Below are 12,360 nucleotides of genomic sequence, written 5' to 3' on the forward strand. Positions count from 1 at the left end.
TATTCCGGGAACTTTTTGATCAAGGTAGTATGTTGGTACTTAAGTCTTTCACTTATGCCAAAAAGTTCAGGCATTTTGAATGTTCAGTTAATTGTTGACAGTTGTGTTTGGACATATTTCGGCTTGTCTTCGATTTTTGCCTGTTCCAAGAAATGGATTAAAGAATCTGTATCAAATTTTGTATGAAAAACAAAATTAAGTGCGCGGACGCATTCCGAATGTTGACTGTGGCATATGGAGAAGCTACCTTGGACCGAAGCAACGTTTATTGGTGGTACAAAATGTTCTCAGAGGGCCAAGAAGATGTGAACGACGAAGAGCGTGCCGGACACCCGAGCATGTCAACGACAGACGAAAACATTGATGAAGTGAAGAAAATCGGATTGTCCAATCGTCGAATCACCGTAAGAGAAGTTACTGAGGACCTAAACCTATCGATTGGCTCGTGCCATTCGATTTTTGCCAATGATTTGGGCATGACACGAAATTTGTACCAAAATTGCTCAAATTCGACCAAAAACAGCAGTGCATTAACATTGCTAATGAGGTGTTGGACTCTATCTTCGATAATCCCAATTTGCTCCAGAGGGTGATGGTGCTCCAAACTGGTGATGAATCATGGGTTTATGGTAATGACATGGAAACTGAAGCTCAATCATCCCAATGGAAGCTGCAGAGCAAGCCAAACCAAAAAAAGCGCGTCAAGTTCGGTCAAATGTGAAAATTTTACTTACAGTTTTCTTCGATTGCGGGGGAGTGGTGCATCATGAGTTCTTGCCACTCGGTAGAACGGTAAAAAAAGGAATATTTCCTGCAAAGTATGTGCAATTTGCACGAAGCAATCCGCCACAAATGCCCGGATTTGTGGAAGAACAAAAATTGGCTTTTTGCACCATGACAATGCCCCTGCTCACACATTGTTACTTGTGTGCAAATTTTTGGCCAAAAACAACACACTAATGATGCCGTAACTACCGTGTTCCCCAGATCTGGCCCCCAGTGACTTTTGTTGCCGAAACTCAAGAGGCCCATGAAAGGACGACGCTACGCTACGATTGACGAGATATAGACTGCATCGGAGGAGGAGCTGAACCAGATCACAATAAACGATTTTTTGAAGTGCTTCGAGGATCGGAAAAAACGTTGGCACAAGTGTATAATATCTAATGGGGATTACTTTGCGGGAGACACAATAGATATTCATGAATAAATAAATAATTTTTTTAAAAACACTAAAGTTGTGATACTTTTTGAACAGAATTCATGCAGTGGATATCTCCATAATCTCAACAATGGATCTCTTGCCGCCACATCAACTGTAAACATTATAACTGAAGTCTTCAATCAAAATAATATATTATGAAAGTTCATATAATATACAGCTAATCTACTTCTGTATGATTCACTTTAATTTGAACTGCAGTGAACCTGTATGTTAGAATTGCTATTTTAATTACTCTGTTTTTAATTTTTGTTCCTCTTTAATCCTGAATAATTCCTTCCTCCCTTCATTCTGTCCAACATCCTCATCCCTTATTCCTGTCAATTACTCATTTCCTTAACATTCTCCTCTCTATCATAAATTGGCCCCATTAGTTTATTTCATTTTTCTCTGTATGTATTCTTGCCTTAACTCTGTCTATCTTTGAGAGGACATGATATTCAGCACCAAAGGGAGTTCAGAAGTGGTTGGGAACAAATTGTTTTGCGGTTGTGTTGAGTCGGCAGTAAGCAACAGAGTCTTCATACTTGGTTGAAGGTACTTCCTAACAAAATTCCCAAATAAATGGTAAATGTATACCCTGTAGAGCATTTGGTTTCATCCCACGTGTGGTACTTCTGTTCTAAACTTAATATGCAGTGATGAGGGTAAAAAAGAAACTTTACGCTTCCTCAATAAATATCTTATTGTGGAAGTGTAAAGCTTCTTTTTTACCCTCATCATGAAGAAATTCAGCAAAGTTTAACCTGGAACTATTATGTTAAATATGCATTGGGCTATCATGGGGATGTTGCCCCTCTGCTAATACATTGCATCTCTCCCGATGAACTCAAACAGTCCACAGGCACTCTACCATTAGTAGTATGAGAGTGTTGTAAAGGCATAGAAAATGGTTGCTTTCAATACAAATTTCAATCAACTAACCGCTGCATCAAAAGCTAAAATGACAACAATCTCGTGGGATCTCAAGAAATAAGATTGTCGGGCAGTATTGCATTTAAACTTGAATTCATAAACTACGCTCCAGAACACGGGAACAAGGTAGCTGATAGGCATTTTGGCCCAGCGATGAAGAATTTCTGATATTTCATGATGAATAAGCATCATATATGTTGCTGCTCGTTTTTTAGTGTAACAAATGAATTTTATTTGTATTAAGTGTTATCTTCAAAATATTTCAATCCTCTTCTTTCTGGTTTTTTTAAAGTATTTTTTGTATATTCTGACCTGAAAAACCAGGGTGTCTTCTGGACTGGAAAATATAGTATATCTTCTGATTTGGGAATATCTTCACCTGCCTTGTCAATAATTTTACTCTTCTGCTCATCTTCATAGTTAACGTTTGCACCAAAGGCCTTTGAATGCTGCTTGTCATTCCATCCTCATTGTACCCTCCCAATTGTCTGTTAATGGGTGATATTAGAGGTTGGGAATGTGTAAACTGACAAGCTGCAACCACCATTGAGAATGACCACAATTGATGAGTGTGTTTGTTAAGTTAATGTTAAGGATGGCATGGGAAGAGCCTTTGTTGGAACTGGATGAGGTTGGTGAAGTTATTGAGTCAATTAGTTTTGCAGATGCCTGAGCAATAGTTAATCAGACAGCCAAGGGATTGTAATTATTCTCGAGTGATTTACAGAAGCAATGTGAGAGGTATTGGATGAGGATAACCAAAAATACAAAACCAATAGATACAAAAACCAAAGTACGTATTGACCGTAAACAAGTCACATGAAGTTTAAGTCCAACAAACATCCCGAAGTAACTACGAGGGTAGTTCAATAAGTACCCGTGTTAGAAATGAAAAAACCATTTTTTCAAACAGATCAGCCATTTCTTCATGTTAGGTAATAAGAAAAAGTCACAGGGAGCCAGATCAGGTGAATTTATAACGTAGTTCATGCAGTTTGGCGGCAACAACTCTGGATGAATGTGCTGGTGCATTATGGTGGTGAAACAGCACCTTCTTTTTCGCCAAATGCAGCCGTGTCTCCTTCAATTTTTTGTCAAAGAGGTCCACTGTAGTATTTCCCAGTGATCGTTCTTCCTTTTTCTAAAAAATCCTTGAGGAAGACGCCATTTGCATCCCAAAAAACTGCCGCCATGACCTTTCCGGCCGATCTGACCATCTTCGCCTTCTTTGGAGCAGATTCAGCGGGAGAAATCCATTGTTTTGATTGTTGCTGAGTCTCTGCCGTGTAATGATGGATCCAGGTTTCATCAACAGAGATAACTCGACGTGAGAACACCTTCGGATCTCGCTTAAATTGCTGCAAACTCTGCTTTGAAGTTGACGGCCGGATCAGCTTGTTGTCCACCGTGAGCAATCGCGGCACCCATCGGGCCGACAGTTTTTTCATCGCCAACTTATCATGTAAAATATTAATTGCCGTTCCGGTCGACACACCCATGGCGTCTGCTACTTCGCGCACTTTCGTTCGTCGATCAGCGATAATCATGGCGTGGACTTTTTGAATGATTTCCTCGGTAACCACGTCTGCCGGGCGTCCTGGTCGCTCCTCATCAAAAACAGATGTTCGCCCACGTTTAAATTCGTTGAACCAATATCTAACTGTGGTCATAGATGGCGATGTGTCCCCATAAACAGCATCCAACTTATCTTTTATCTACTCGCATTTCTCCCCACCCAAAAACAAAAAAGTGAATTACCGAACGATACTGCTCTTTTACCATCTTAGCGAAAATCACGAAACACATCTTACTCGAATGGCTGTCAAATCCAAAGTAACCTTTAAATCAGTCTGGAATTGGTTTCACCATGGTTTGATAGATGGCAGCACACGATGATAAGATAAAATTCCTTCAGGAACACCCTTTGTCGTCAAACACGGGTACTTATTGAACCGCCCTCGTATTCAGTGATGAATGAAGTTTATCACCCAGTGGCTGCTTTACACTTATTCTTAAAACTCCTAAAATTGGATGGAAAGGGCTCAAACAAACCTCCTGGAAGCTGGCTCCAATCAACAATTGTTCTGTTTAAAAAAGAGTATATTTTTCTTGTTTGTTTTTCTGCATTTTTATTTTTAAATGTATTTTCCCTTAAAGTTTGGTTTTTCGATCTCTTTCCAGAAATCTTCCCATGCTTCATCATTTTCTGTCTGAAATTTGTTTCACCGTCGTTTGATAGATGGCAGCACATGATAATAACATAAACTTCCCTCAGGAGTGCCTTTTGTCGTCAAACACGGGTACTTATTGAACCACCCTCGTATCTCAATCACTAAAGGGTATATACTCCTGATGCCACTGCCATCTATTCAAATGGTAAACCAAAATTGAGACCATATATGGAAAATGCTGATGCTGAAGAAATGTTTCCTTGAGGATGTGCTTTTAAACTTAAAAACTGGTAATGTTTCAATGGGGCTACCTATTTTGCTTAATTTTTTACAGTAAACATTCTTTTAATTTATTATATCAAGGATCTAAATCTATATCTGTTGCTCTAACCACCTGGACAATTCCATTCTGGTGAACGGAATTACCTAGGAGAGCCTTGATGGTGAACCTTGGGATGAACGGTTGGTGTGCTTGCATCTTACTTCAGGTGCACATAAATGTTTTTATGTTGGCACAAATTATCCAGCTCTTTTTACTCTTTCAGGTTGAAGTTCACGTTGATGTGCATTCGGCAGCCTCTCGAAAGTTGGTCATCCCTGCACCCAAGTTCTTTGTCTTTGCCTCGGGAATGCTTTTAGAACTCTCTGCTGAGTTTGCAATCTGCTATGAAATAAGGCTCCATGGCGCAGAGCACATTTGGCAGGCCTACACTGTGCACCTGCGCCCAATCTGTCCCCTCCAAACCACTCACCATGCCACGGCCACAGCTGCAACATCTTGGGGTGAAGAAGATACTCACGCCTTTGTGACGTTAGTCAATCACTTGATTCATTTAAAAAATATTATGTTAAGATTTTTAAGGATTAAGAAATTATGTTATGTGGTTTTTTGCAGCATTTCCAGCAGTTCCTTTGAATGGGATACATATACGGTCCGTTCAAAAGGTTCTCAAAATTTTTGAATGGCATGCTTCCATTTGGTTATTTTTTAATCCGCTTCGGAGGCATTATGTCGAAGGAAACTACCCAAATTATGACCTTCAGCCACTTTGTTGGCATCTTGTTTTGTTGATAGTTACAGCCGTTTATGTGAACAGGTGTTCATGGAGTGCAGCAAAAGAATCATATCCATGGAAACGAGCTCTTTGAAGGAACAGCATTGTTCTGTGGAATTCTGCATTAAAATCAGTAAATCTTTCAAGGATACTTTTGCGTTGATTAACAAGGCTTATGGAATGGATGCCATGAAAAATACCACGTGTTCTGAGTGGTTTACCCGGTTCAAAAAGGGGTGGCAATCAGTGGAAGAGGACAAGTATTCCCGAAGACCATCAACCATCGACTGATGACCTTCATATTGAGAAAGTCAATAATGTTGTTCGTGTAAATGGACATTTGAATCACAGGAAACTTGCAGATGAATTTGTCTTCTCGATTGATTATTTCTATGAAATCCTGAACGAAAAATTGATAATGCATCGAGTCACCACCAAATTTGTGCTTTGCCTGATGTCAGCAGACCAGAAACATCATCGAGTTCAAGGCCATCAGGGAGTGTTTGATCGAGCGGAAGAGGATGAAACCTTGTCCAGGATCATAACAGGTCATGAGTCATGGCTTATGGATATGAAATCGGAACAGAAGGGCTATCTTCACATTGGATAGGCAAATCATCCCCCTGCCCCAAAAAAGCTCGACAAGTTCACTCGAATGTCTAGGTGAGGGAGACTGTTCGTTTTGATGCAAAGGGCATTGTGCCTCATGAATACCTACCTTAAGGCCAGAGAGTCAACATTGAGTACTACCTAGGGGTTATGAAACATCTTAGAGAGAGAGTCAGGCGAAAACAGCCCGAACTTTGGAAGAGCAGCAATTGGTTTTTTCATCATGACGGCTCATGCATCTCTCTGAAATCAAGAGTTTTCAGCCAAAAAGAAAACCACTGTACTTCCCCTCCCACGCTAATCACCAGACTTAGCTCCACATGTCTCGTCCTGTTCCCAAAACTAAAAACCCTGCTCAAAGGACAAAGAGTTGCCACCATTCCATGGATGGGGAAAAAATCGACAGAGGAGCTAACGAGTATTCTGGAGGAAGCATTCCAGGACTTTTTCATCAAGTGGTTGGGATAAGTGTATACGTTGGGGAGGAGACTACTTGGATGGGTCCCCTGACCCATAATTTGTTGTTGAAGTGTTTTTTTGGTAATATAAAAGTTTGGGAACTCTTTGAACAGACCTCATACCAAGGATCCTGAAACAAAAAGCTAGAATAACGAATAATTCTTCTCACCTTTCTGCAGTGCACTGAATTACTTACTTGTCCTTCCATCATGACTGAAAATCATTACCTGACAATTGTGAACCATCTTCGTTTAGGAATGCTTCAGTGATCAATCAATCAATTCATATTTGTCCAAGGACTTGATCAGAAAAGTTTCCAACCTAACATAGACACAAAACATCTTTTCTGAAATTTTTGAGGTCTGAAACTTTTCAGACACACTCATGTGTGCGTGTGCACATGTGTGTGCGTGTGTGTGCATGTACACGCGCACATGTACACACAGACATGTACACACACACACACGTACACACAAACATACATGTACACACACACACACATGTGTACACATACACACACACATGTACAACGACCTGATTGAGCAATGTGATGAAAATGATATACCAGAAGTGACAGTCCAGGAATTAAAGGGAGCGAGCTCCAAGGTTGGGATCTCGAAAGCCCCCGGGCTGGATGGCATCCCCAACATTCCTCTGAAAGCAGCCATCGAAGAAGTTCCAGAGATGTTCTTCTCGTTGTACAACAGGTGTATGATGGAAGGAACTTCTTCCCACTCAGTGGAAATGGCAGACACTAGTTCTCCTCCCTAAAGGAAAGAAGCCACCAGACGAACCGTCATCCTATCGTCCACTCTGCATTCTGGATACGGCAGGAAAGATTTTCGAGGGAATAATCTATGGGAGAATTGAAAAAGTATCGGAGAGACATATATCCGACAATCAGTTTGGATTGCGGAAGAATCGTAACACTCTCGACGCCATCAGTCTTGTCGTCAATAAGGCAAGAGAGGCAATAGCTGGCGAAAGGTGGAAGAACGGCGAGAAACAGTACTGCCTGATGGTGGCATTAGATATCAAAAATGCATTCAACTCGGCCAGATGGGATCGTATAATGGAGGCGCTCTCCGAAATGGGTGTCCCTGGATGCATACGGAAGATGGTGAGGAGCTAATTCAAAGACCGAATCATGAGGTATGATACCAATGAAGGCCTTAAGCAGTATCATGTAACTGGAGGAGTTCCACAAGGCTCGGTGCTTGGACTGCTACTTTAGAAAATCATGTATGATGGGCTGCTGAGAATTAAAAGCCCCAGAGCAGTGACAAAAGTGGCGTTTGCTGACGACGTCGCAATGGTCATCGTGGCGAAGCATCTGGATGAGGTCACCCACCTCTCTTCAGTGTTTCCTTTGAGATGTGTAGAGAATGGATGGAGCAAATGGGATTAGACCTGGCCGAACACAAAACAGAAGCAGTACTAGTCACCAGCAGGAAGACCCTGGAGACCATAACTCTGATAGTGCCATGCAAAATGTTGAAGGAAGGCCGGGGCTCGTCGAAGACAAGCACCGCGTCGGACGCCCGACGACCGCTCCAATCGATGCTCAGGTGGCCAAAGTGAAAAAAGTTTCGGACAGGCGTTTAACCATCGCCCTTATCAGCGAGGACACCAGCCTTTCAGTCGGAACAATCCTCACCATTGTAACTGAGGACCTTGTGATGAGGAAAGTGTGCGCAAAGCTGGTGCCGAAAGTCTTGAGCGATGAACAAAAACTGTCGCGAGTGGAAATTTCACAAGAAACTTTGGATTGCATCCAGGAAGATGAAGATTTTCCTGACAGCATTATTACCTCAAAGGATGGCTCTAAAGGAGCTCAAAGGATATCGGTTCGACTGCATCGAGGCGGTTCAAGCGGCGACGACAAAGGCTCTCGACAGTAATCCGGAAACCGACTTCAAGGGGGCTTCTGGGCAGGGGCAGATGCACTGAACGAAGTGCATCGATGTAGGAGGAATGCATTTTAAAGATTATTAAGTAATTGCAATGATTGTTATTGTACGGACCCTGCATTGCTTGGATAGTGGCAGTTTCCATTTGCATAATGTTATTTTCAAAAGTGAATGAAATTGTTCCTACATTTTTATTACAGCATCTTAAAAGGCATTTTATTTGTACTCTTGACCTGGGTGAAGTGTTCAATGCAAAAAGAGTTTGTTGCATTTTTTTGCAAGAAGTTACTATATGAATCAAGGTTAATGCATTAAAATGTTTTTTATCAGAAATTGTGCCGAGATTAAATATTAAAATTGTTAACTAGTATAATGCAGGTTTTGGTGCTTTAAGATGTGGAGAACCTTAATTTTGGAACGTCTAGCTTCAAAGTCAATCATGCTCGATTTCAAAAGTAGGGAAGAAATTGTAATTAAGTCCTTCTGGTGTACCTCTAGTGGTCAATTTTCAGATAGTTTTTATCCTTTTATAGTAACATTGTTGAAAATCAGATGCAATAACATTTAATTGTTATCCTAAAGATTCTCATTCATGTGGATGGGCTTTTTGCTGGTATAATACTCATGTGGAATTTAACTGCTTAAGCTCTTCCCATTCTAAAATGGGAGAATTAAACATGGGAGTGTTGTTTAACGTGAAGGTCCTACCAGTTTTATTAGACCTTGGCTTCACTTGGCTCAGTGAGTCCTGGTAAACGTTGCAATGTTGTTTTGGGCCTTCCTAAGAAAATATAGTGCCGAAAATTACAAAGTGTGTTCAGTTATCATCATTGGGTTATTTATCAAGGCCTCTTTCAAAAAGAGAATAAAATCGCTCATGCGAATTGCCCATTTGAATGCTCTGTTTGCCATATTTGAAGGAGGACTTGGTAAAGCATTAACTTAATTTTATATTTTAATCTCTTATTCGAATTTCAGTTCTTATCTGCGGCGCACTTGAAAGGAGATTCTTTAATTATTGAGATAAAAGGGCTTTAGTGTTGCTGGTTCTAGTATTGCTTATCCAAAAAATGCAGTGATGCATAATTTTTCGGATCAGCCGTCATCGGATTGAGCAATAAAAATTGTACCCATGAGTGGAGTTGCTCTCCATCTGGCTAATGAACAAATGCACCCATTGGTTACCAAACCTTGAAATAATTAGTATAATGAACAGATAATGAAGCAATAGAACAGCAATTTTTGAAATTTACATATTCAGCTCTCTCCAGTATGCCGTGTTTCATTTCAGAATTTCAAGTGCAATTGAAACGTGCAATGATTAATTGTTCCTTGTTTAACACTAGTCCTGTTTGAAAAGGTGAATTGTTTTGTAGATGCTAGTACACATGTACTAATGCTGAGGACCCATGCCTCCATCTGCGCAATTGTGTTCCATGTCTTTGTATTCATTGTATTTAGCAAATTCACATCTGCAATTATAATTATTTCTTGGGTAGGTCGTCTTTGGTTCAGCCTCTGAACGTTAGGCTCCAGTCCCCAAAGCCGGCATTCTCCAGGAAAAACGATTCCATGACGGTGAAGCTCATCCTTGATCCAGCGTGCAGATATTCAGTGACGTAAGTTAGCAGTCATCCTCACCAATTTGTCATCAAATTTCATTCTGGTTTAAGTGAAATTGGATATTCTGACAAAGGGGGTTAATCTTGGCAATGTTTCATTTCAGTGTTCAGAGTTCTCTGAGAGGAATATTGAGTCAATTGGTAAGGTTTTACTTTCCAATGCTGCTGCCTTACATGGCTGCAGTCCTTCTGTTGACTATACGGGAGCAGCTGAGGACCATGCAGAATGAAGGATATTGCCGTTCCATGAACTCTGCTCTGGCTGTTGGGGGAAAGCCATATTACATACTTCCTGCCGTTAAAATAGGCTCAAAGCTGCTTGGGTAATCACTTTGTATTATATGGGAGCTATGAAATGCGGCAGACTTGAATTCTTGAGTTGGTTGACCATCAAGGCTGCAAAACTGGGATGTTTGCTGTTTTGTAGATGCAAAATCTAGGGCATGACTGGGCAATTATCAGGGTGCCTGTGACCAGGACAAGTGCATGCTCAGTCATTTTCTTAATCAGGGGTATTTAAATTCTTCTATTTATAGTAATAATAATTTTTTGGATCAGCACTCAAAATAACATAGGAGAGGACAAGCCAGTATGTCAAGGCTTACGTGCAAAGGAAATGCAAAGTGTGTAAATTTGAATAATTCGTAGATTCATCTATATGAGAATGTAGTTAATCAAGCAGATGGTGCATATGATTTTTGACTTCATTTACTCCTTCCCTGCATTTTCCTAATATTCATAACAGAATAGTGTTTGTGATTTCTCATTACAAAATATTGCTATTTTTTTAAAACAAAATTAAATAATAATAATAGATGAAACAGTTTCTGGCGTCACTTGGTGGAAATTTTTCATATTGAAATAAAATTTAAAATACTTCGCCTTTCCACATAAACCACTTTTATTACTAGTAATTTATTATTTATTAGTAATAAAAGTGGTTTATGTGGAAAGGCGAAGTATTTTAAATTTTATTTCAATATTTTAATGATAATAGCATTGGATTTCACTTGGAAAGAAGTTGAAATATGGTTCTTTAATTCACCAAGCAATAACGGCAATCCCTTGAATGACTTATTAACTGAAGCCCGATCTTTGAAAAATCCAACTGACTTAATTCCTCCCCATGGGGAACTGCTTTCGAAAGAGCACTCTAACATGCATGCACAGCCTGAATATTTTATAATTGGGGAATAGATTTTAAATTGAAATGGCTGTTTGAGACGTTATCCAGAGTCGACATTTTCATTTACCCGCCTTGTCTCTCTCTCTTACACGAAGGTACCTTTTCAACAATCACAAGGAGATGTTCCTATTTCCTCCACCTGATTCCGTGTTGCTGCAGGAGCAAGACTTGGATTTCTTTTTGTTGCCGATAATTGCATACACAACTGCTTTTGCGGTTGTCTACCTGCTTGGCATTGTTTGCTGCCTGCTGGTGATGTTTTGGGGAAATGCATTTCACCAAATTGTGAAAAGGTTAATATTGTTTTATCTGCCGGCATAAGTGCTTGGGCAACTCCGCCCTGCCCCCCAACTGAGGCTCACTCACTGTGTGCATGCGTGTCTGTTTTCTCTGTGGTCCAGGGCCGTGGCGCGTTTCTTCCATCGAGGGGGCAGTGCCCTGTGGAGCGAGTGGGCGCTCATGAGCTTCCTGAATTTCCCGAAAATAGCATCGGCCCTTCTCATTGCCATTGCGGTGGGGACGTCTGGGGCTGTGGCTTTGATCATTGGCCTCAGCTTCTATTTTCTCTTTGTGAGTGAACTTTCTTACCTCTTGATTTTAGCCATTAGCTATTAAATTTTTCATTTCATATTGACTAGATGATGTGACAATTTCAAGTGTAGGAGAGTTCATCGTAAGGGGACTCACGTACCCCTTAATCCTTTCAAGACTGCAAGTTCTCTTGGGTATTTCAGTGGAACCTTGCACATAATTCCTCCTGGAAGCTTTCTCTTAATGCGGAGAACTTGTTAAGTAAAACAATATTTCTCTGTTTGATTAGTGTCAAAATTGTTAATGCATTTGTTGATGAAAGAAATAAATTACGTGCAAGGTTTATTCAAAGAAAATTACCTGTACACTGCTTAGGGTCATGAATCATCTTCATTTTTTCCTCTTTTTTGGAATGAACCAGCCTGGAATGCAAATTCAATTTATAAAAATAATGAAAGTGATTAGTTTATTGTTCATGATAAATTCCTAATATAATAGGAAACTGTCTTGAGAGACTTGTTTTTGTCAGCCTTCAAAATTTTGTGAAAATTCAATGCAATGCCATCATTGAGCAAATTTTCAGCGATCATAGCCTTTTTTAGGGTGATGCTTCTCAATGACCAATGCAACATTTTCCGATGCTTTTCCATGACCTCCCAATCACATTTAGCCTGCTCTTG

The 12,360-nt window shown here is 40.3% G+C and overlaps 1 protein-coding gene across 1 annotated transcript in view; it reads left to right on the plus strand.

Moving 5' to 3' along the window:
- PGAP1 (GPI inositol-deacylase) overlaps window positions 1-12,360 on the plus strand; it is a 35,732-nt gene that overhangs the window by 9,229 nt on the left and 14,143 nt on the right. The window contains exons 8-12 of the mRNA XM_071582461.1: window positions 4,854-5,119; window positions 9,841-9,960; window positions 10,068-10,286; window positions 11,245-11,442; window positions 11,551-11,719. Of these exons, the coding sequence (XP_071438562.1) occupies window positions 4,854-5,119; window positions 9,841-9,960; window positions 10,068-10,286; window positions 11,245-11,442; window positions 11,551-11,719 (972 nt within the window). The remainder of the gene's footprint in view (window positions 1-4,853; window positions 5,120-9,840; window positions 9,961-10,067; window positions 10,287-11,244; window positions 11,443-11,550; window positions 11,720-12,360) is intronic.

The sequence above is a fragment of the Hetaerina americana genome, unplaced genomic scaffold (genome assembly GCF_022747635.1).
Source record: "Hetaerina americana unplaced genomic scaffold, ioHetAmer1.1.p SCAF_112, whole genome shotgun sequence".
Taxonomy (NCBI): Eukaryota; Metazoa; Arthropoda; class Insecta; order Odonata; family Calopterygidae; genus Hetaerina; species Hetaerina americana.